This window comes from Cygnus atratus, chromosome 1 (assembly GCF_013377495.2).
Source record: "Cygnus atratus isolate AKBS03 ecotype Queensland, Australia chromosome 1, CAtr_DNAZoo_HiC_assembly, whole genome shotgun sequence".
NCBI classification, from domain to species: domain Eukaryota; kingdom Metazoa; phylum Chordata; class Aves; order Anseriformes; family Anatidae; genus Cygnus; species Cygnus atratus.
In genome coordinates, this window is record NC_066362.1 from 32,907,617 (window position 1) to 32,933,584 (window position 25,968).

At 40.3% G+C, this 25,968-nt stretch overlaps 1 protein-coding gene across 1 annotated transcript in view; it reads left to right on the forward strand.

Moving 5' to 3' along the window:
• The first annotated feature begins 2,883 nt into the window (after window positions 1-2,883).
• ARID2 (AT-rich interaction domain 2) overlaps window positions 2,884-25,968 on the forward strand; it is a 105,983-nt gene continuing 82,898 nt past the window's right edge. The window contains exons 1-3 of the mRNA XM_035544114.1: window positions 2,884-3,868; window positions 4,029-4,122; window positions 5,252-5,349. Coding sequence (XP_035400007.1) covers window positions 3,777-3,868; window positions 4,029-4,122; window positions 5,252-5,349 — 284 coding nt within the window. The 5' untranslated portion in view covers window positions 2,884-3,776. The remainder of the gene's footprint in view (window positions 3,869-4,028; window positions 4,123-5,251; window positions 5,350-25,968) is intronic.

A 25,968-nucleotide genomic window follows, 5' to 3' on the forward strand; every position in this document is an offset into this window, starting at 1 on the left:
TAATTATCACTTCAACAATGAAATAGGTTAACACTTTTATTTAGGCATCATTAAAACGCATGCAATATTAAATCAAGTAAATCAGGAAAAAAAAAGCCTTGATTCATAAACCCTTACTCTGCCTCAAAGGAGAGGGGAGTCCCCATCACCACAAAAACAGCCAAACAGGTGGTATAATACAAATATAGCTTCGCAGCCATATCATATGGGATCTCCATCTATTCCAGGTTCACGCTAAAGAAGCAAGCTACAGAAAGGCAGACATCGTTAATGTAAAACAGCAATTATTACCAAGCTGGCATCACAAGATCAGAGTCCAATACAGACATTTTGTACCTTGGTGCTGGATAGTGTTACTTGAAGCATCAGCCTAATAGCCGGTTTATTCATAAGGCACGCACTAAAATGAAACAAACAGTAATTAAGTGCTGACAGTGACCTAGTTAGCTACACGAGGAGCCAGCTCGTCCTGTCATTCAGTACAGGTTCGCCAGAATCCCACAGGCACGGTCCCCTCCGCCCGGGCTGCGCGGCCAACAGCGCCTCTCGCCCGGGTAGCCCCGGCCTCCCCCGCCGGGCCGTGCTGGGCCGTTTCGTGCCGCCGCCCGCTCCCGCAGCCCCCGGAGCCCTCGGATGGGGGCGAGCTGGGCCCCGGAGCCGGGGCGGGCAGCGCCGAGGCCGCCGCCTGCCTTCTTTTCCCTTCCCTTCCCTTCTCTACCCCTCCCTTCCCCTCCCCTCCCCCGCGCCGCAGCTCCGGCGGCTCGGCGCTGGGCTGAGGCAGCCGCTGACTCGCTGGCTGCTCGCGTCCCCCCTCACCTCCCTCTCCTCCCTCCCTCCCTGCCTGCCCCCCCGCGCACACTTTGTAGAAAAGTCTCCTCTCGGCGGCGGGAGGGCGGTGAAATCCTCCGCTCTCCTCCCTCCGCGCCGTAACGCGAACGAAGCCGCCGCCTTCTGTTCCTCAGCCTTGGCCAAGTCGGCGTTTTGTTGACAGGCTCTGCCGGGCACAAAATGGGGCTGCTGCCGCTTCCATGGGCGCCGCCATTTTGTGAGGAGCCGCCGCCGCGCTGCCTGCAGCCGGAGCCGTAGTCTCAGCCGGCGGCGGCCCCGGGCGCGGCGGAGCGGCGGCGGCCGGGGTCTGTGTAATGGTTGAATAAAGTGACCCCCTCCAGGGAATCCCCAGCTGACGGTTACGTAAGGGACCGTGCGCAATTGCCGAGCATGGAAACCCACCTCGCCCTGCTACGCAACTCGCCTGTCCTCCCCTCTCTGCCACCCACTCCCCTCGCGCGGGGCGAGGAGAGCCACTCACCTCTGCCGCCCGCCCCTCGCCGAGGGGAGACCCCCCGCTCGGGAGGAATTTGGAGGCGAGATTAAAAACCACCGCCCTCTCCCGCGAAGGAAGGTTTAGCTGCGTGTGCCTGAAAGAGCGATTTAGACCCCTCAATCGCTTGTTTGTTTTAAGCCTCTCCCGTTCACATTATCCTGGCTTTGGGAGCCTATTGCTGAAATAGCAGAAACTCAAAGTGTCACAGGCAGGAGCCTGCTGCAGGTCTCGTTTAAGTCTGGGGGACGGGGGGGCACCCAAGGCTACAGTGAATAGACACTGCATGTCTTACATTGAAATTGATGCACCACCAGCCCATCCACACAGAGAGGGCAATTTTCAATATTTATTGATTTGAAACAGAGGGATTTCTTTTCTACCCCCCCCGTCCCCCCCACCAGTGTGACCCAAGGACAAATCTTACCAACCATCTTGCTCTATTTCTGTCTTTTTATATTCAAGCTGAAACAGCATTCAAGTCAAAAAGAAAAACAAAAAATCCTCAAAAAAATGTTTTATTTCCTTAAGTTAGTTGGTATATGGAATAGAAAGGAATTATAGTTCTCCCTTAAGTGCTCACTTGGGGCCATAATGTGCCATTGATTTCAAAACAGAGCTCCTTACTGACTTTAATGAGGAGTTCTGCTTAAAGAAAACTAAAGGCCCAATCTGGCCTTGAATTTCAGTGTACTGCTTGTGAGGGACCAATACGCCTTCAGCACCCCTTAAACTGGGACAAGCGCTCACCTGAAGCTCTGTTTACTTGTAGGGAAGGACAAACGCCCGCCTGGACCCCCACCGCTTTACCAGGGGAGCGGATTTTAGACAGAAGGCACCGCTGGCTGCGCAGGCCCCTTCTCTCTCCCACCTGCTCCGCAGGTGTGACTGCAGTGCAGGTACTTTCCTGGGCTCCCAGGCGCTGGATACACGTGATGAGGAAAATATTTACAAATACTGCACACGCCATATGCAAAGGGGAGAGCGGGCTGCCGCTTTTGGCTACCGCCAGTCCAGGGTGAGGGCCTCAGCCTTTCTCCTTCAACAATTTTACGCTTTATGTCCTGTTTAGTGATATACAGAAACATATATGTGGCTTAGATTGAGTAGAGCAGTCCTAAAGCTCTTTGCTTACAGGGCACAGTGTCTCTGAGAGAGAAAAAAAAATATTTATGGAGCAAGGCAGAGTTCAGGCCCCTGCTGGCAAACCTCCCCGAGGCACCCCTGCTGGGGAAGGCGCTCCGTGCTCCTCTTTGGGGAAGTTTCGAGCCCCTCACGGCCCGAAACGAGGGGCTCCCGCCGCCCTTGCCGCACAGCGCCTCCCCGCCCCCACCCCGCGCTATCCGGGGAGATTTCCTGTCCTTGGAAACACCTCGGGCTGGGGGACTCCAAAGTTTTTCAAAAGTCAAAATCCGCCAGTGCCCCCTTCCGTTGTTGTTTTCTCTCCCCTTGAACTCGAGGCGCTCGGCGTTAGCCCGATTAAAAAAAAAAAAAAAAAAAAAAAAAAATCCGGCCCCGCTCTGCGAGCCCACCTCTGCTGCCCTCCCCCCGGAGCAGCGAGCGGGGAGAGGCCGCCGTGGCGAGCCCGGCGCGGAGGGCGCATTTCCCCGGCCCCCAGCCCTGGAACAACCGGTAGTAGCCGTTTTTTTTCCTCCCCTCTTCTCCCTCTCCCTCGCCTCTTTCCGCCCGGCTTTGTGTGAAGTTTGCGGCACATTGCAGATGAGCCCTTAGCGGCGAGAGGAGCCTATTGTTCCCCGCCAGGAACTGCTTGCTGGGGCTGCGCTGGCTTTTGCCTTCGGAGCTGCCTCGTGCAGTACCGGGACCGGCCTCCGGGGCCCGCTGTGTTGCGCTCTCGTCCAGGCAGAAGCACGGCGGCCTCAGATCTTTTTGTCTGAGAGAGAAGAGAAGTGAATCCTGCTGCCGCCGCCACCGCCGCCGCCGCCGTAGCTGTACAGTGTGTGTGTGTGAGAGAGCGAGCGAGGGAGCGAGCGAGGGAGAGGGAGATCGCATGGAGCCGCGGCTGTAACACACACACACTGTCAATACCTCACTCCGGCTCCCCCCCCACCCCACCACAACAGTAACCCAATTCATTGTGTGATCCAGCAGCACCATGTTGAGTCTCATGTGCAGGCTGGATCGGTTGGGTTTGTGGTGCTGAGAGAGGCAGCAGCAGCGGGAGGAGGAATTACTGAGAGGTGCCCCTCTCCCTCCCTGTCTCTTTGCCTGTGTGTTGTGTGGAGACAGGACTCGCAATTACCACACTCTCTGGGCTCCCTTATTCCTTTTAAACTTTTTTTTAAACAAGCCCCTCTCCATGGCTGATCCCCGGCCGAGCACGGGCACCTGGGTCTCTTAAAGACAAGGAGGAGCCGGGGATTGTTGTTGTTGTTGTCGGCCGTTTTTTTTTTTTAAATTGGATTTTTTTTTTAAGAGGACCTTTTTTATTACAAAAATGGCAAATTCGACGGGTAAAAACCACGCAGACCAGCGGAGAAAGGGACTCGCTTTCCTGGACGAGCTGCGGCAGTTTCACCACAGCAGAGGGTGAGGAAAATGGGGAGATGGAACGGGAGGGGGGGAGGCTTTTAAACCGACCAGATCCAACTTCCAGCCCCTTCCCTGAAGGACACGGCAGCCCCAGCGAGGGGAGAAAAGGGGGCAGAGCTGACAAGTTGTGGTGTTTTGTGTGTATCTCCTTTGGCAGGTCTCCTTTTAAGAAGATCCCTGTGGTGGGTGGGAAGGAGCTGGATCTTCACGCTCTCTACACCAGAGTCACCACTTTAGGCGGATTTGGGAAGGTGAGTGGAAGTTTTAATTTGGCTTTCCCTCCCGCTAACCTCTTCCCAAAAGTCTCCTCTGACCCCCGGGGGCGGCGGGGGGAGCCGGGGTGGCCGGGAACCGTCCTATTTAAAGCCGGTTAGAGAAGGTGGGGGGTGGAAGAAGGAAGCAAGCAGGCAGGCAGGTTGGTGCCTTGGCCTTGTCGGCGGAGCGATGGAGGGGGATCCGGGGGTACGGCGGACCCCCTGGCCGGCCCCCCCCCGCCCCCGGCCGGGCCCCGGCCCCCTACCCCCCGTCGCCGGGGGAAGGCGAGGGGGGAGTGGGGCGTTTGGGGCCGTGAGGGGCAGTTTGTTTCGCTTGTGGTCGCAGCTTGTGTGTGCGCCTCTGAGAGGGAGAGACAGAGAGAGGAGAGAGTCTGAGCGCAGTTTTAGTGCAACTCAAAATTAGCGGGCATGTTTAACATCGATAATCGGCACGGAGCATGGGCTAGGGAACGATCCTCGCGGCCGGGGGGGGGCCAGGCGCTGCCCTCCGAGCCCTTCCCGGGGAAAAATAACAAAAGGGGCACCCAAGACGGTGTGTAATCAAATAGCCATCTTTAGGCTTCAAGGCTAGGGACAGAAATGTAGGCCTCAAAAGAAAGGCCTCTCTGTGGCTGGGGAGCTGTCGTGGGGGGACCCATCGGGAGGGCTCCCCCGCTCCCCCGCACCCCGCAGCCCAGGGGGCGCCCCCTCCCAGACTTGCCTGCATTATTTTAAACTTCTTTGGGTTTTTAACGGACCGCGGTAGGATTTAAAAGGGGGCGACAGAGGGACTCCCGATTGGTTATTGTCCAGGCAGTAAAAACAAAAACAAACAAACCCCAAAACAATGCGGGCCCTCCCGGCCGTGCCCCCCGAAATAAAACAAAATAAAATAATCGGGGAAAATGTCGGCGAGGAGCGGGATTGTTCCCGAAGGGGAAATATTAGCGGCTGTCAGTAACAAATACAGTCCCAAATCCCATATACATTCCTATTTTGTTTCTTCTATATATATTTATCTATTTACTTCGTGGCAGCTTGTGTTTTTTTTTTTTGCAATGTTCGCTGTCGACGACAGTGTTTGTGTGTACGTTGTGTATCTCGGCCCGTGTGTTGTTTTTGACAGGTATCTGAGAAGAATCAGTGGGGAGAAATTGTAGAGGAGTTTAACTTTCCCAGAAGTTGTTCTAACGCTGCCTTCGCTTTAAAACAGTATTACTTGCGGTGAGTGCTATCAAGCTGTTGCAGTAGTATTTTTGATTGTGGGATTATATTTGGTTGTCGGTGTGTGCAATAATAAAAATACCCCTACTCTTAAAAAAAAATGCTACAAAATAAACCAGAAAGGACGTCTAATTCCTTATTTGTCTGCTGCAGTGATCACTTAAAGGTAATTATGTTCTGCAGTTATTTTATTTGTATTTTACAGATGCAAGCCTTAAACTTTCAGGGGATCCTAAGTATATAAACAATCCATGTCAGAGCCATTTTAATTGATTATTTTAGAACAGTGGTACTAAAGGACAGTTACTAAGAGATCCTGTTATTGTAGTTACAGAAACTTGGTTTAATTTTTGAACCACTGAAATGTGTTCCTATATGTAAACTTGTTTACTGTTCAGTGGGGTCAGACATTGAAGGAAAATGCATCTGTAGGAAGATATCCAAAGCAGTCTAAATTATACTGTTATCAATTACCAGCAGCATACATTATGTTTTATTTTAGAGTACAAAGATAAATATTTTTTTCCTGTTACTTGAAAAATAGTAGATTTTTGCAGTTTTTAAAAATAAGTTTATATTCCTTAAAGTCATGCAGATTATTTTTTTAAGATGCAGATTTTTTTTTAATGTAGCATGGAGTTTACATTGAATATTTTAAATTACTGTATGTGGTACTGTTCTGTTATTAAATGATTTTTAAAAAGAAATTAATTTTGATTAACTTAGTGGTTATTTTTTGTGTGAAAGATTTTACAGCTATTGCATGTATAGTGTTTCTAGATGCTATATAGACATGATTATATTTAATTTAGAATCAAGTTTAATGTACATTGGTTAAGGAATGTAATTTTATGTTTCTGAACTATATAGATGATATTTTTTCATTGTAGTTAATGCTAAGATAAATGTGCAATGTGTACAAAAGATGTATGGGCTTTTGGACTTCTGTTTTGGTGATCTGAGTACACACAAGCTTTATCTGTCTCTAGTTTGGCCTTCTGAATTAGGAAATGCAGTAATTGTACAGGTGCACTTTCTATTGGTTGTCCTAGATTGACTTCCAGCTTGAAGCTGTAGAGTTCAGAGCACAGTAGAGCAGTTATTGAGTTACAATGATGTCTGGAAAACCTTAGTCAGAGATCTGTAGTTACTGAATTTTTCTTTTTTTGGTGATGACATATGATTGCTTTAAGATCCAGACTAAGGAAAGAAATTGCCATAGTTAATAGCTTTAGCAAAGTTTATGATTGCTAGTGGGCCTAGGAATGAAGTGGGAAGCTCCCTTCAGGATGTCCCTTTCTGTTTATTTTCTCTCTCTAAATACATAGTATTCTGGTAGTGTTGCTAAACATTTGTTGGATCATAGAAAATAGTTTTTGCTTTTTGACTTCTTCTGGTGGACCATGTAGTTTATTACCTGACTAGATTTCACATTTATTTTGCAAAATGATTTTTTTTTTTTAATTTCTGTATTTTAGAAGTGCTTGAAAGCCTAACTTATTGCACTGTGATGTAAGGTGGTATGTCAATTGTATTTTGGAAGCATTTATATGCAATGACAGTTAAGGAAATTAATGTTAATTTAGCCTTCTAATGACTATTAATTTTTAATAAGATACTACTTCATAATTAAGAATCAAACATCCAAAAATGTTATTTTTATTTTTACCATGCTCATATTGACATTATTTTGTATACAGTTGCTGATAATGTGTCTGAATGATTAGATACAAATAATTGAAAGTGGTTTTTTTGTTATTTATTTGGAATTTAGGAAAAAAAAGTTGATAAACAGTTAAGATGAAGAATCTTTGAAAATGTTTGATGTATCATAATCTCTATCATTTACGTAGGCCATTCTGAAATAAACTGTCAAGGTGGTTGTTTGGGGGGTGGTTTGTTTTTGTTTTTTGAATTACTGCTTTACTCGCTGTTGCTTCTAACATAATCTAAGTTTGAAGTGAAGTGTTTTCCAGCTGAGTTCACCACCCTACCTGTGCAGTAATATGACTATGTGTACACATATATCTCCTCTAGTTTCATGGTCATTTAGCTTTAACATTGAAGGGTTTGGGGGGAATTCGGTTATAGGGAAAGAAAGGTACTCTCATGCTAAATTTGTAAAAACTGTTTTATGTTATCAGTGTTGAAGAACATAACCTGAGGTTTCTTATAGGGCTAGGTTTTCATGAGCTGCTCAGCAATTCCCCTTGGAAAAAAATGTTCCTTTTTAGTCTCAAGTATGACTGGAGTCTTGGCCCCACTATTGTAATGACTTTGCAAACAAAGCCAAACAAATTGAGGCCTGTTAACTTTAATGTACATTTTTATCAAATTGTGTGTTGTGCCCTATAAAGTGCCGCAGTGATCTGCCTGGCAGATAGGATCCTCGTGAATTCAGAGGGATTTGGTGGTGTGTACCTACATGAATACGTTTGCGGATTTGGATCTGTGATAGTCTGTGATGAAAGTTGCTTCTTTCTATGAAACATCTGGCATACCATGTTGGCTGAGATAAGATCTCAAGCTACAGGAACCCCTTGCTCGTTTTGCTGTGTTATCTCTAATAATGCTGTCATTTTGACTTAAAATTACTGTTTAAATAATTTAGAAAGTTGAATTTATTTTGTGTCGTGTTAGTAGTCCTGTTGGCTTAATTATACCGAACGTTTTGCAAAACAATCATCAGATTAACTTTTTTCTAGGCAGTTGTGAGGTGTGTCTTCTGTTTTGTTTAAATAACTTTTTCATTTTGACTTGTGGATTTTTGTTGGATGTCTTTGGGAATGTTAGCTCAGTAAAGATGTGAATTGTTTAAACTTCTGACGTAATTTTGATAGGTTATGATAGACCATCCCATTTACCCCTTTTCCCTTGCACGGCTCCCTCTTCGCTCTCACTGGAAAAAGTTATTTGTAATAGGGAAAGTCTGAACCACTCAAACTTTGTGCCTGCATTGCTTTGAGCTGTCTGACAGGTGAAGTAATTTATGCACTGTGGTTCTTAGTGAGCAGTCAAAAGCCACAGTGCCGATAACCATTGATAGACTGTACTTGTTAATGTAGTTCTGTAAGGCTCTACAGCATCACAGAGTGTAATTCCCTTGGATGTAGTGCAAATTAGATGTTTCATCTCAATTGAGGTGAATTAGTAAAGCATTTTCTAAATGCATCTCTAAAGATTATTTTATAATGTTAATGAAAATATTTTAATATGGAGTAATAAATGTAAATATTGGTAATGTGGGCACACTTTTACATTTTTGTTAGTTGGTAAACATGCAGTAGGTGAAAATAAAGTTAACATGAAATACGACTTGTTTTTTATGTTAATGGTTGATTAGGTTACAGTCCTACAAAGAATTGGGCTGATGTGACCTCGCGTGTTAGTATAAGGTTCTGTTGCTTTTCATGTGAGCGTAAGTGATACATTTATTTCTGTTGTGGATCTTCATCTATTCTTTGGAAGTGAGACCTTGTGCAAATGAAGTATGAATAGCTGAATTAAAAAACAGTTTGCTTTTGAAAAGTATTTGTCTGCTGTAAGAGAAATTATGGGAAAAGGCTAAGTGCCAGGTAAAATAAGTTTGGGTCTCCGTTCTGCAAAGCATTTGGTCAAGGTGGCAGAAATGAGTTAATACTAGTTAAAGATGATTAAGAATTTGCTGTTGTAAATAGTGGGGGGGTAAGGGGAAGTCAAGCAGAGAGAAAATAGGTCAGTTTATAAATGGAAAGGGGCATAAAGTTACTGTAAAGACAAGCCATTATGCTGAACTTCCTGAAATTGCATACATGGTAGGATAAAAAAGTGTGAGCAGCTAAAAATCAGGACCGTGTGAAATTGTTATTGACAACAAATAGAGGGGACATTCGAAAGATAGAAAGATGTTTAAGTAATTTGATATTCAAGATGGCACTAAGAAATTGAATAATAGTACTGATTTAGTTCTTAAAAAACAAAACAAAACAAAACAAAAGTATGACCTGAAAAACTAGATAAATTTATGGGATTCTAATTGCTGGTGCTCGTAAAATAATGGCAGAAATATTAGGAAAACAGCAATAAAAAGTCTGGAATTTTCCAAGCAAAATTACTTTAAAAGAGGCTTTTATTTTTTTCATTATATCTGCTCAGTGTTTAAAATTAGGATCTGATACTGCACATAGATCAGTTGAGTATGGTTGAGTACAGGACTGGTTTGAGGCCCTAGTGGATGAAGGGAAAGTTGTAGCTGTAATAGTATTTTACATATTTTACTAAAATACAAATACACCTCTAAATCTCTCATTAACAAATTATTTATGTATGTGGAGTGTCATCTGAGTGAAAAATGGAGTGAACGACCATAAACAAAAATAGAACAAAGTATGGAGAATATGTTCGGTGAGTCACAGCAGTTTTAGGTGCTAAAAGAGTAACATGAGTGCTCACATATGCATGCAGTGATACAAGTTTAGCCATTTTAGGCATATTTAGTGTCTGTATCAATGAACTTGATGTGAAAGTGAATAGTACACTAGTGACATTAGCAGATGATAAAGTGGGAAGAGTTCAACGTAAGTCAGGGCAGAAAAAAAACAAACAGTTATCTAAAGAAATTAGACACATTGTTGGAAAATACAAATGAGATTTAGTTAGCCAAATGCAAGCTAATACATTTGAGGGACAGTAATCCAAAACAGGTATTCACTGCGTGGGAATAACCTGGAAAGCAGTACTGCTGAAAAAGGGATAAGAGTGATACCATGGGCCTGATAATCCTGTCAGTTGTGTGCACCCAGCTCTCTTTCATATGAAAAGGGGTTGTGCATGCTTCTGACAGGAAGAACAGGCCCCAATTTGCAATATGATACATAGACTTTGTAAAAGAAAACAAAATCAAAACAAACAAACAAAAAACATCACAAAAAAAAAGAATGAGTTTAAGGTGCATGCGCTGATGCACTGAAAAAGTGGGAGATGGGGTTTTGTATGAGACTGTGTGACTGTATTTTAAGGACTGTTTTACTTCCAGTACCTTTGCCACAGGTGTGGCAACTTGGCAGAAGCTAAGAGAAGAGCAAGAAAATATTTAGAAGGCTGAAAGGACTAACTGAATAAAAAAATAATAATAATTGAGAAATAAATATGTTTTGCATGGCTAAATGAACATTTTGGGTGAAAAGGGGACATGGTATCTTACCAGGATTTTGAAAGGCCTAAATACTTAAAAGGGAGATAATTTTAACAAAGATAAGAAGCTATGTTAATGTGTAAGCTGAGATGAAACTGAGGGAGAAAATTCAGATCAGACAGCAGCACAAAACCCCTCAGATATACCTGTTCAGCTTCTGACTGGTATGACAAGCAGAGCTGGGGGGAAACCCACACCATGCGTCATTCAGAACTAGCCTGGTCAGGGCGCTAATACCTGTGTTGGAGGTAATGAGCCAGGACTGGCAGAGAAGTGGACCCGATGACCCTACAGGATCTGTCCATCCTTGAAAAACACTACAGTGAAGGCTTTCATCTTACGCAGCTACAGACTTTTATTGCAGCTCTGCAGACTTCACCTGAAAAATCTGTCGCACTTAATTTTGTCACAGATCCTGCAGTCGTTGGCAGGACAGAAAACAAATACGTGGATGGCATTTTTGTGATTTGTTCGTTAAATTATTCGCTCCCCCCCCCCCCCCCCCCCCCCAGATAAGAATTGTAGTGCATGTTTCAGTCAGGCATCGGAGGCCTTGCCTTTAAGTTTTAAGCGAATATTTCACATAGTTGGAGGGGGAATTTTGTTTTAGTTGTACTGTAATAATGCAATCAACATATTTACCGTCAGGAGTAGTTACTGTTCATGCTCTAAAGCTTTATTTAGGGGAATTAGATATGTTGGTTGTTAAAATCTCAGAAGGTCTCTTCATAGGAGTTATTTATGTGGATGGATATTTTGTCGGAGTTGCTGTGAATCTGCTCAAAGGAGAGAAGAATTTTTATAACAAAATCTGCAACAGGCCTCTTCTCAAGAGGGCAAGCAGCAGAGGAAAGGAAACAAAGTTACCTTAAAATCCCTCTTAGAGTGATGTGGTGATACTAGTCACTATGCAGATGAGTTTGACCTCTACCAAAGTTTGTGAGCTTTTCCTGCAGAGTGAACTCCATGGCTGAAAAAATGGAGTGAAAAATTAGTGAGATGAATGTTAACGTACTTTCTCTTCCTGAGTATTTTCCTGCAAGCTTTTTGTTAGGAATGATGACCTAAATCACTGGTGCTGAGGTGAAATATATTGGTTTATTGGGAGAGGGGGGAGTGTCGTTCCTCAGCTTTAATGCAGAATACTGATTGCTTAACTTGAAAGCTTATCTAGACAGATGTCAGAACTAATAACCTCCAAAAAGCAAGTTTCTGGAAACACCGTAATAACTCTTGGTGACTTCAAGACCTACTGAATCTTCTAATAGCCGGTGGAAAGTTTATATATTAAAACTATTTTCTGATCTTCAGTTGAAACAATATAAAAATTAATTTATGCTTTTAAATTATTAATAGCTGTGGTAATGTCTTAGCTTTGAATAAACGGTAAGCGTATTGCAGCAAGATCAAGATGGTCAAGGATAGAAGGATAGCACTTCTTTCCTTAGTAAAGTGGAGTAAGCCTGGGCTAGGAAAAGCAGTTTCAGACTTCTTGTTTCTTTTACTGTTAATAGGCTTTAATTAACTTCTTTATTTGCAGTTAAACCTTGATAGATAAGGCTTTCATACTCTTTCCCACCCTAGCCCCTTCCCTGCTTTCCCCAGTAGTGAAGTAGAGAGGTATGGTTTGTGCTAGGGGAACACACAGGTTCAGACCACTACTTTAAGAGCACGTGTCAAATGAGAATGAGATCCAAACATAGTAATACCTTTTTGTTGTTGTTTTTTTAATGCTAGATGCCAGTTCTGCTAGCCAAATGTCTTCTTCCTGAGCCTTACTCAAGCAGCCCATAAAAGGGGGCTACTGATACTTGCCATCTTTTAGAATTCTTCTCTAATCTCCAGCTGAGGAGGCGCTGCTGGAAAAATAAAGCAGGCTGGGGTTGTGTTCTGTGAACTGGAAAAGTGAAAACTGAGTATGCAACAGATTGTGAGAAGGGATTTTTGTGGTTTGTTTTAAAATGCTTGTTTAGAGTGTCAAAGTGGTGCCTTTCAGCTTAACTGGGACTACTTGGAGTAACTCTAGTACCGGTCCACATTGTTACAAGATACATAGTACATAAAGGGAATTGGGTATAGGCCAGAGATCCCATCGCTCAATCTTGTTTCTGCTTATCAGTCCGATACATATTTATTCTGTGGCCTTAGTTAAATCATTTGCCATCTTTTTATTCATATTTATAAAGTGAGTATATTGATGTTTGTTTACCTATCTCACAGAGAAGTGTGAGACTGTAAGCTCTTTAATGCAGGGATTGTGTCTCTTCATGCTTCTATGTCATATCTTAAATATTTGAAAATGAATATAAATTAGGAATATATGAGGAAAATAAAACTATTCATAAGCTTGTTTGCCCTCTGCAGTACTAAGAAGCAGAAAATATAGCATAGATGAGAGGAAGAACAATCTTTATTCCTTAGGGAATAGATAAACTCGGGATACCTAAGCAGAGAAATATTAGAACGGTAGAAAGAAAGAAGCTTATCTTAAGGAAGGATAATAAAACAGCAAGATGGTACCCAGAATAGTGAGCTTAGGCTTTGCCTGAGGTACTAGATTAGTGAGCTAGGTATCAGATCTAAAATACAGTCTCCTTGGAGCAATGAGTTCAAGTCTAAGCAGACCTGAGTTAGGTTTTCGGCAACAAGGTAGCGACACCGAGTTCTCTACTTTTTGTTTTCTATCTTTAAACTGAGTGTGAGTGCATTTCTTTTAACTCTAGATAAATTGTAGCAAGCCAGCTATGCTGCAAGAGGGATTGCTTACTATCATAACAGAGTGGAGTTCTGGGGAATGATGCAGTAGAGCATGTTTCTCTGCAACAGTGAACTGTGTTCGTATTATTTTCCTATTTTATTGGTGTGGGAGGAGCAATGGCTCAGATTAGTATTCCTTCAGAATAATTTACAGGGTTAGTTGTCAGTTCATAGCTTCCTCAACTGCAGAAAAATCCTGTGTAGTAACACGGTCACTGTGATTCAGAGAGACCTTTCCTATCACAGTGTTTGTTAAGAGTTTTCGTATGTTTGCTCGCTGAAGTTTAGGTGGGTCAAACTTATGGCTACCTGTGTTTCTCGACTGTTACGTACCGTGACGTCTGCCAGTTGGCCTCTGCCTCCTGGTCCAAAGGTTGCTGTGCTTCCATGATAATCCATGTGTAGAGATTCTCAGCTCTGTAAATCACTAAATCATATGACTAGCTTTAAGTAGCTCTGTTAAAGTTCTGAGAAGTGTTTTGTAGTAGTGTTACAATATTGTGTGTTATTGGGACATAATGTGTCAGGGTAGCTGTTCTTCGGGGATACATCCCAGGGACTTAATTTAGTAAAATGATAATAGTTTAATTGGGGGGTAAATATGGCATGATCTTAGCATGCTAACAATAATTACAATGTAGGATAGGTGTAGTACAACTGTGATATATATATATATATATATATATATATATATATATATATATATACACACACATATATTTTAAACATGTTTGTATTAAAAGAAAACTTGTGGAAGTAAACTTAGAAGCATTGCTTCCCCTACACAATTATTTTTCTCAGGAGTCTCTGGGTGTTGGTGACCCTGAGTAAATGCTGTAGAACCCAGCCAGGTAAACAGTTTCAGGCTACAGAGTTCACATATATCCTCTGTAATTTGGGGGAAGATAGTAGAGCTTTGAAACACTGGAGATTGCAGAACGGTTTCTCAAATACTTTTCTCTTCCTGATACCATCAATGGAAACCTGGGAAAATTTACATTTGAAACGAACAGTCATTGTTCATATAATGCTACAGTTGCACAGTAAATACCTGAAAAGATCAGGATTGACCTCATTTAAGTATGAATATGCAACCATATCTTTTGTCTCTAGAGTATATTCTTTATAATAGAGCCTTACACTCTCTGTAGTAAATGGTAATAAATCCTACGTCAGTATTAATCTGTTGTATCACTGGGAGATTTATTTATTTTTTTCATATACATACATACAATTTGGACTCATTGCTTAGATGTTAATTGATTTTACTCAATAGTAGTTATTTCTGAGGAGTTTTTGAGTGTGCTTTCTGGGCAACCTTTCCCCACTGTCTCAGCTTCCACAGTATTACCCACATGGGCCAATTCAGAAATTATTTTGCTTTGCTTGTGGTCTGAGGGGGAATCACCTGTGATGCTGTTTACCCTGGCTGCTAGTTTCTCATTCTCTGCTAATCATTGTCTTCTCAGTCTTTCACTGCAAGCTGGAATTCGTCTTCTGGTGCTTGACCCCTTGGTGTCTGTACCCATTGACTGCACATGGAATATTTACTGTAATCAAATGAGTTCCTAATTGTAAAGAAAACTGAAGGAAAGAAAAGGTGTGTGCAGGTAAAAGGGCAAGAGGACAAAGCACTAAATGTCAGGTGCCTAGCAACCGTAAAATACTGAATTTTACAGCAAAACGATAATAGATTCCATGGTACTTGGAAAAAAAAATCTGCAGCTGTGGACATGCAGAATTCACAGGATCTAGACCAATATCTGAAAGGTATTTCACACATCTCAAAAATGTGCTTTCAGGTACTCTGCAGACCCAGTCAGGCATTGCAGCATTGGTGTGCATTTTGTTTGTTCTTCCAAGGTCATTTTTGTAATCGTCAGGTATAGAAATACAATTTTTATCTTAGTAAAAGTTTTGTTTCTGAACAGAATTATGTGCAAAGGCTGACCACTGTAGTAAATTATTACTGTGTTTAATTAGATACGAAGAATATACAGGGCCCTAACTATCACACAGGTTGGGATACCTTTAGTGTTTTTCTTCAAATGCTTCAAAGTACTTTTTCCTTCAAACTTAGCTAAACTGGTTATCCTGTTGAACACCATGTGATTCTCTGAGTATAACATGAAGTAATTTATTAGAAAGTTATGTTAATCAATGCATATGGAATTGGAGTAAAAGTGTAAAAGATTAGAAAACCAAAGTACAATACTCAGTGACAAGGACCATCACATTCAGTAATGTTACATTAGTATGTCTTATAGACAATATGCTGTTATTACTGAAATAAAATTTAATTTCTAAAAATGTGGTTTTTGTCATAGATACATAAGAGATTTTATTTTTTTCTAAGGTTTTTACGTAACATGTACACAAATCCTATTTTTCTGTAGTAGCTTGCATTCTCCTAGTAAGTTTAATTGTATTTTAAACAAAGTTAGCCCGGCTGTTGAAGAAAGTGCTTCTGAAGTAAGATCAAAGAGAAAGGTGACTTTAAAATAGTGTACTGTTCTGCACGTAACCGTACACAAACACCTAGCTTCCCCAAATGCACTGCTGTATTTCTGTATGGATATCTCTGTGTGATGCAGGTTAAGGTGGTGATTCTCTGTATATTTATGTGCCCAGTAGGAAGCCAAAATATTCTGTTAGCTTTATGGTGACTTGGGGCTTATATAGGTCTACCATAAGAGCTGCACTGGGGACCTTTGCCAATGTGGAATTCTCTTTAGACCTGCTTAGGGAGAATCTCATCCCTGTTCAGAGCTGGGCTGGTACCGGTGCATTCTGTGTCAGTCCTGCACCTGCACTTTTAAAGGTATCTGTGTAAGATCTGGACCATGTATATTAGCACGAAGCGTGCCTGTTTTAGCAAGGAAAGAGCCTGAAAAAGAGAAGTCAATAAAGATACTCAAAACCTACGATACCGCAGGGTGTTCGTTTCTTTAGTTGTCCTCAGGAGGCCTTTGCATACAAGCAGAAGTTGCAAACTCAAGGTGTGTGTATGTATACATATATTCTTTTCAGAGTTTATGAAAACAAAAGGATTTGTTTTTTGTATGATTAAATGAATTTAAGCATTTTGGGGTTTTGGCCTGCTTGATGATCTAGCCAAGTCTGGAAAACAAACAGCTGTTGATACCTGTTGACACCTAGTAGGGATCCAGCTGATGGAAAGAAATAGAACAAATGCTTTTAGCTTTTAAAATCAACTTAAAACTCATTTTATATATTCAGTATGGAGATGTATATCCAAACTTTGATTCAATTATTTGTGCAGAAGTACCTGTTACCATTATTTATTGTTTCGAGAAAAGTATCAAAGAATTTACTCATATTTTATTATAATTTCACTGGTATAGTGTGGTGCGTAGTATTGCTGACTTACAGCACTGGCAACATCAGAATAAATATGATTAAAACCTTCTTTACATTGTGGAAATAATGATGGGAAGTTATAGTGAAGTAGGTACAACATAAATATGATTGTTGACATGCCATATAACATACAGCAACAGCACAAACATGCAGGATTGTTGATCAGATTGCCTTACCAGATGAAATTTTAAAGCGTGCATTGTACAGAATTCAGCTGGAGAAGGCCACCAGGTAGAAGGGACTTTCAGGACCATACATTTTTTGTCAAAGCTTTTTTTGCTCAGGCCGCTTGCTATGGTTTGTAGATTGAAAGATTTTGGATATTTCTTGGTTGGCAGCTGCCCGTTGGGAAGATGCGCGTCTCCTAAGCAGGCAAACAGTCAGCCCCGCTGCGCAGCGTCAGGGCACTAAGGTGCACGGGATGAGAAGGCAGGAACGTGGGAATATTGGTGGTGAGAGCACAGTTCGGAAAGGTCCGGGGGACCGACAGACTGCAGGAGGAAGAGGAGGAGTTATATAATCAAATGCTGATAAGTTACAGTCTTTAATGGCCAACCCCCTCGTTTAAGTTGGTCACTGGGTGTTAATTGGCTTGTGGCCCAGAGCTGGGTCACTACTTAGTGAAGGATGTCATTATCTGTAAAGCGCTGAGTGGTCTCTGGGCTTGAGTTGCACCATCTGCCTTCTGCAGTGAGGTTCTGATGTACCGGTGTAAACCTCCTGGTGGTACTTCTGCATCTTCGCTTGCAGGACCAGTGCTACGGGAACGTAATTTCTGTTCTGCTGGTTTATATTTTTCATTAACACAGAATTTACCATCTTCATTTTGGTTTTAAAAATCTGTCGTCATCAGAGTTACTGCTACTTTTATCCTTGTATTAAAATATCATAAGGGCATAAAATTGCATATATAATCAAATAAAGGATTTTATCTCTTCCTAGAAAGAGCTTTCAGGGAGAAAGGTATAATCTTGGAAGATATTTCTTCATGGGCATTGATATGCTGAAGAAAGCTAGAAGGATACAGTGGTGGAACTGTAAGGGGTTTTTCAAAAGCTGTTGTCACTTTCAGAAAACTAATAATACTTATGAGTACTTTATTTTGTGTGTTAATTACGTAAAAATGTATGAATTATATATGTGGCATATAAAACACCAGATGTCAGCTTAAGTTTGGGATAGGTTGCGCTTGCACTATGTCTGCCCCACCTCTAATACTACATTATTTGTTAAGAACCGATTTTCGAGAAGAGGGGAAATAAGTTAAATGAGCAAGCATCCACAAATTCTAAGATAAGTTTTTATGTCTATGAACATGAAGATTCAGAGACAAAGTTTGGATCTCAGGGGTGGAAGTAAATGCAAAGTACTTTGACAGCTCATGATCAAATGTTATGAAACTATTGCTTGTCCTGGGCCTTAGGCTTGTATGATTTAGGAAGAGAACTGTTAAGCTCAGCTTGTTTTAAGCAAAGTGTATAAAATGGCTGCTGTTTAAAACCATTCCAAGTAGTGGAATGCAAGTTGTTCTGGTCCAAACAGCAGGCAGAGGGCAGGTGAACCAGTCAAAGATGTGGGCAAACTGTTTTTCATGCAACTCCAATTTCTGCTGTAGTATACAGATATTATTATACGCAGTTTTTGTTTCTGTGATTGGAATTATTGTCACTATCATTATTATTTGCCAGAAGATAATGTAAGTTTGTGTTTGGCAGTAGTGCTTATTGACGCTTTCTTTTGAGCTCTGTCACACTGATGTCTCCAGAGAATAAAAGTGACACATTATTTAAAAGGGGTGCGTATCTCCTTTCTCTGCCTCTTGCTCTACCTCACTGCATGGAGGAGGGTGGAAAAAGAGCATAGGTCCTCATTGTTTCTTGCGAATGTACATTAGAAATTATTGCTGTTATCTTACAGAGCAGCTTGTGCTATCCTTTTTCAAGCAGACAGTACTGATGTCCCGTGAGTGACTGCTGTGCTTCTGGCATTGCCCCCCAGCAGTGATACAAGCTCTGCTTTTCGGGTTTTGCTGGTGGTGAGGGGTTGTGGTGGTTTTTGTTGTTTTGTTTTTTAATCGTAGAGATTTGCTTTCATGGAGACCCACATCAGGGTTCTGCTGAGTGCAACATCAGCTGCAGAGAGGCATGCCAACAGATCCATGCCCAGAAATGTCTAGTTCTGTTGGTAGTTAGTTAACTTGTTTATTTTTAATAGATGAGATTGGTAAGTTATTCCTATTGCACTATAGTTGATTTTCTGAAGAGAGAGTTGTTCTGTTTGTTTTCCTTCTGAATTTGTGGAGGTTGTCACACATACCCAGGGAAGTCTCATTATAGACAAAGAAGGAAGAAAACTCAGAAATTACAGAGAGAAAGACTGCGCATTTAGGCAAGTATTCATTCTCAATATTTTCCTCCCCATTTTCAGTAGATTTAACTGCTGTAGATCAAGTCTCGTCACTTAAGTAATTCTCAGGGCTTAACAGTTGTCTTGTGTTTTTGGAAGTTATTTACAGATGGAGATATATTTTTTTTTTGGCTAGTACATAAAACGGAGCAGCAATTTAATGAGAATGATCAAATTAGTAAAAACTTCAGAAGGTCTCACAGTAGCATGTATGTGGCTACCAAATGAGGAAGAGAACCTTAGCGAGTTTTAAAATGAAGGTATGCGATGATGTCAAAGGTTGTTATTTTTGTGGTACTTTCAAGAAAGCTGAGTAGGGACATACTGCCAAGAGTGGTCAGAGGAAACGGGAGCTTTCCTAGTCAGGGGTCATCGTGCAGAATGTTTGTGTGTGTGTAAGTTTTATATGCAAAAGGCCTACGAGAGAATAGTATGCATCGATGATGTAGAAGGCAGTGACAGGCAGATTAATGCCGTATGGAAAGTAAAATGGCAAAGAGTTCATCGAAGAACAGTACCATAGGTTAAAAGTGTTGAGACGGGTAGATTTGTGGAGCAGTGTGTGTGCAGAAGAGACTGAATTATGTTTGAAAACGTTTCCCTTGACCAAGAGAAATTCTTGTGTAACCAAGACACTTAATCAAACACAATTATGACTGTACCAGGAGGATATTTGGTGAAAAGAGTACAAACAGCATGGAGTTAATAACATGAGAGATGTATGGCTGCTTATGAGCAATATAACATTGACAGTTAAGGTTGAAAATGGAGTATAAGAAAGCAAGCGTAAAGTGCTATATAGTTAAGAATTTTTGTGACATACCATCAATAAGGGAACAAGAAAATCCTTAGTACAAATTTGGACTTTTTGTCAGAGGGTGAATAGAGAGGCATTTGAAAACAAATACTGTTAAATTAGATTCTGCCAAGGCTCAGATCCTTGATAAGTTGGTATCTCTCGCAGTGAGAACTGAAATGCCTAAAAAGATGATGATAAATTCCAGGAGTCATCTAGTAAGCTATTTGTGGTATTATTTATGTAATGTTTTGTATCTATTTCCTCATAAACAAGTTGGGTTTATACCATTTAAAGGACTTTAAAAAGTCTGTCAAAGAATGTATCCGTTACAGTTTCTGTTTTTTTTTTTTCTTTTTACTTTAAGTGTAACATACTGCTGTTACATACCTCGCTTAAATTTTTAGTGCTAATCAGTTCAGAGATCACTACTGTGGTGCCTGGTGATAATGCAGCTCCTGGTACACAAGGCAAGAACATTTGCCCTTAGAGGGAGGAAATCCCATGGAAGTGCATTTCTGCAAATCATGTCAATGAGCAGCAGTACTTACTCGCTGGATGTGACAGACGTTGTTGCTTCACCTTCTATCCTTTTGTATCTCAGTCGCGATGCATCTGTCTCTGCAGCCATATTCCCATGGATGTTAACTGAAGAGTCAAAGACCATACAGTCTCCCAACATAAACAAACAAAAGAGAGAGAAATAAATGTGTGAAAGGAAATAATCTGTAGGACCGATTTTCCCCTCTTGACCTTTCTCTGCAAACATAGATACATAAGGGTTTTTAGACATCTTTTTGAACAAGTAGTTGATCTGCCACCACTTCTTCATGTACTATGTTCATGCTTCAGTATTCTAAAACCAGTTTTCAGCTGTCAACTGCCTCATGGGATATTCTCTGTAGCACCCTACTTTTCATAGTAATAATGAAGGTTGAAATGCAGTTTATGCGTGGAGTCTCATTATTTTCCATTTCCAGTTGTGTGTACTTCTAACTGCAATAGGGAGGTTATGGATGGAGAAACATAGTCGTGAGTCTGAAGATGATACAGTTATCTAACAAGAAGTTTGAGAACTGCTACCACAAGTGTTTCTCACTTTCATGGTTAAATAGATGTATCTTTACCTTAGAAAAAAATTACATATTCATATTCAGTAAAGCAATGTAGTATGTGAAATTAAACTTCCCCTATGGCTGGTAAGAACTTTTATAAGAACACCTTACAAAAGATGTTTGGTTGGAAGGATGCTTATTTTCCTTGTACTATAGTTCTCACCCTGAAGGTCTCAGGCTTGTTTTCAATTTAACAAAATGTTATTTACCACAACTATTTGTTGACCTGAAAATGGATTGTTGAAGTTGTATTTTGCAATTGTACAACTAGTGTAATATTTCATACCTAAGCAATTTGATTTAATTAAAAAAAAAAGGATTTTTTTCAAGTTCCTTACAGCAAAGGAAAGGATGGCAGTGGAAGACTACTTTAGCAGTGTAAGAACTTCGTTGTGGGTGAGCTGCTTTGGCATTCCAGGTGTCTGAGTCTGTGAGCCTCTCTCTGAAAAGGATGGATCCAGCCAACTTTTCTCACAAAGGAGCAGTTTCTCAGCTTGGAATAGGAAGTTTCAGTATCTCCTGTCTTATTATGTTAAAGTATTTTAGAAGATTCAGTTGTAATTAGGAACTTCCTTTCTTCATGGTACTAGTTGTATTTTTGTGTAGATAAATTAAAATCTAAATGCCAGTGTCCTGATTAATTAGGGATTCACTTATCACCATATTTTAGCAGGCCGTTTTAAAGTTTGTCTTTCTCGATCTGTTGGTGCTGCATTTTTATATAAGGCCAATCCAATTATGAATTTTTTTTTAACCTGTTTGTTAATTTCTTCCGGTAGCGCTAGACTCTCCATCTATTTCAGTGCTGGAGTAAGCAGTATGTTTGTACATACAAAAGGACAGGCAAATCTACTATTCTTTTACCATGCTAAAAATGACTGATTTACTACTGCAAAAAGAACAGTTAATTTTAGGCTTTACCGTACATAGTAATCTCAAAAATGAGATTAGAGGTGAAGTAACTTTGATCAGTAGTTAGTGGCTAGCTGTTGGCCTGATTTTAATATCGCGAATTGCTCATGAACATAAGGAATAAGCAGCCTTCTTGCAGATGTGATGTAGAGGCTACCTATTTTTTTCATCAGGAACTATGAAGACAGTAGAATGTCAAGTTTATAGCTGGTATAAAGCCGACGATGTCTGCGTATCACTTCTATAGAAGAGTAGGGAATTACTATTTTAAAAATTAATATTTATAGTAATTAAACTCATAATGTAATGGTGTCGCTTACAGACCGGTAGTCTGTGTATTCTCCTCTCAAGTGGGGTGAATAGTGCCACTTCCTGCAGCTTTTTAAATTATGGGTGTTCTCTGAGTACGACAGTGGGTGATGTCAGGGTTCCCTGGTTTTGGAGGAAGTGTTCAGCATGTTACAGAATCAGAAGTTTTATGTAAGGAGTGTGGTCTAGTAAATCTTCATAACACTCATTCAGTTAATCCAAAATGAGTTTATGGTGCCATTGTACATTTGAGATTTTACCATACATGCCACACATAGTGTATAGAACAGATCTAATTCTGGTAAAGAAATAGTTCTGAATATTCATTTACTATAAAACATTTAATATATAATAGGATTTATTAGCATGTAATAAGATTTATAAACATGTAATTTTTCAGATCAAATAGTATTTGTAGAAAGTAACATTATTTTAAAGATATACATTGAGTTGCAATAATAAACATTTCTGAAGTGAGTCATATATTTAAACTTAACATTACTTGCAGTTATGGCTAGCGTAATAGAATTTTACAGTAATACAATTTTGGTAAGAGCAGTTCTTATTTCTCATTGGCTCTCAAAGAAAACCCTTAAACTCTGGAACAATTTGAAACAATTCATTTATATAGTTAAAATAATCTGTTTTAACCAAGAATAATTTCCCTTTTTTCCGGAAATCTTAGAAGCACGTATTTTCGGGACAATCTGTATAATTACTCAAAATTAAAAGGGTAAGGAGTCTTGTTCTGGGTTTTTGCTGTGATTGTTTACGTTTGTGGACAGAAGTAACTTGTCTCATGTAACTTTGTAGCAGAACTGCTAGCCATACCGTATTTACCTCTTCCTTTATGGTAAGTTCAGACTTTTTCTGATTTCTCAGAACTCCTTCGGTTGTAGCAGACTACTGCAATTCAGCGACCTCGAGGCCTATAGTTAGAAAAGTGCCTTCCACTTGTCCCATCGTTACATTCTGGTGTGTCTGCATTTTAGGTAGTTAAAATTGTCTAAAATCCCATCTCCCTTCTTCATGTGTATTCTTCAGGTTAACTTGACAGCATATCAAAATGATAACTAAACATGAACAGCACTGATGCCACTGTCAGAAGAGCAAGGAGTACCATACTCTGTAGCTGGGGAGATACTGAAATTCTTAGGGGGACTCAGTAGTAGTGATGGTGGGGAAAGACCAGTCTGGTTTTCCTGAAGACCTTCCTGTTCTGAAATCTTTGCAGTTGTTCCAGTTTCTGTTTTTGCATTTAAATACAGGACACTGGGCAAATACAGCCAAAGTTTCCCATCTCTTGATGTGGGAGGAGAAATTGACTTCCATCTTCCTTAACTCATCTCGTGAGCTACTAATAACTCATCATACTTGTCTAGGATGATTGTTTATACTTCTTCAGCTCTAATACTATCGTTCTGTTGGAGAAACTGGTGATGCATTCCTTTATACTGTTATTGTTTCTTTTTAGGAAATGAGATTTAATAGGATTTTGTTTTAAAACAACCAACCAAACAAAAATCCTACAGATTTTAGGAAACGTCAGCTATATTTACCTGATTTTGCATTTAGTTATTTTCTTACAGTGGCTCAAGATTTTCCCTACAGTTCATAGACATACTCTGAATTGATGAAAATTCAGAAATAGGGGCTTCTTCTCATGTCTTGGAAACTTTTACAAGCTGTTGAGAACAGTTGGTTTTGCGGGATAGTTTTAAGTAGCTTTAATATGAATATTTTTTGCCATTGTTTTTTCCCCAAGACGTGAAAACATAAAATGAGAAAATATGGAAGATAAAAATAAGGAAGAAGTTTGTCTGCCTGTTCATATGCTGTTCAGTGCTATATTTTTTGAGAACTATATTTATGTGCACTGATAGAAGATGAAGTTTTGTATAAAGACAGTACAAAAGCTAAGTATTCTTTTTTCTTTACTGTCTTATTAAAAAACATTACAGTAACATGCTGACACTTGGGCTTTTCACAGAAGCATCTTTATAAGTACTGTGAAATGGAAGAAGGTATAATGCTTTCTGGAGAAGTTTGGAAAACAGAAAAGTGGGGAGAATGTATTTTCTGCATTTCTTAAGTGTGTTTTATAATAAGGAGTATTTGCAGGGAAATAAAATCCTTGTTAGGATTAGTCTGTTGCTTTTTTCTTATCTAATGCTGCAATCCCTGATGATGGTATCACAAATGGCTCCTGTGCAGAGTATTGTGATACAGTGATTTGGGATTATCATTTCATATGAGAATAGGAAAGACGGGAGTATGAAATATATTTTTACAATACGTTGGTATTGTGAGTTGATAAGTTGTGGTTTGAAAGTAACGGTGACTTGGACCCAGCTATCGTGATTGAATAAATTAGTCTCAGGAATTAGACTATTAGTTATTACTTTTTCTTAATGCAGTTCATTGAAAAAATGTTAACAGACTGCTAAAATGAAGTGCAAGAGCATCTACTTTGTCAGTGAAGTAGCTTCTTATCTTTGGCACTTTCAAATTGTAAGGGTTTTCATGCTCCGGGAAACATTACATAGTATGTGTTCGTAAATAATTTTTTCATACTTTCTGTACTTAACTGAGACAATAGGAATTACCTGATTTAAAGCTCCATGATAAAATTTGCATGCAAATAGTGATCATTCAGAATGCAGCAAATTAGGTAGGTAAATCGTGATTTGAACTGTTTGTTTTTTCCATGCTAATGGAAAATCCTGAGGCAATCCTGAGGAATTGATGAAAGAGGACACAAATGCAGCTCGTTGTTTGTGGACGAGGATACGGAAATCTGTTCCTGTGTGTTGTGGGAGGAACTGGTCCATCGCATTTGCCTATAATGGAGCGGCACAGAATCTCTGCCCAGTTGTATTGGTATTAGTGTCAGATGATAGATAGGGTGACAAATGCTGCTTGTATGTCACTTCTACGCTTCTCGGGTAGTGAGGCCACACCTGTAGGACAGAGCATCCTTTAAACTTGAAACACCTGTAGAACTAGTTGTACGATTATATTCAGTTTCCAGCACTGAAAGAAGTGTGGTTTTTCAATGACTTCCATTTCTCATTAGGCTCTGATGTGGTTTTTAATACTGCAGGTGAGGGGAAAAGAAGGAAGTTCTGCAGTTGTTATTTTTTTAATGATGCTTTATAGTTGCCTATGTGAGATATAGTTAAAAGATTAAATCAAAGATAAATATTGCAGATCTCATTAAATGGGGACATTATTAAAAGGGAAAAGCTAAGCTGTAGAAGATTGAAACTTTAATCTAGTGAAAGTTACAGCACTGCTACAGTATCTGTAACTCAGTCTCTTTCAGTGAACTTTATATTATGGTAGATAGCAGTTTTAATGAAAGTCATGGCTAGTTACAGTTATGGTTAAGAAGTGAATTTTTTATTGTCTATCCACTTCTTTATTCTGATTCATTAAATGCCTATCTCAATTTAAAATATTTAATGTGCAAAACCAGTTATTGAAGTGCCAATTGCAGAAAATGGAACGTTGTATTAGGAAATAAATGAATGTATGTAATTTTTATCACAGCCATAGTTATCATGTTTACCAATGATCTCTCTATATATTCAAGAAAAAAAACGTGCATCTGAAAAGTTAAGAACATTTTTCCTTTTAAGTTTCAGGAAAAAAAATCTCAATAATGTTGCATGTATAAACATCAACGGTTTCCTTTTTTCTCCAAAGTGGAAGTCAAATGCAAAAAGAAACTTGGAAGCATATGGCCAGTAAAGCGTTCAGACTATGAA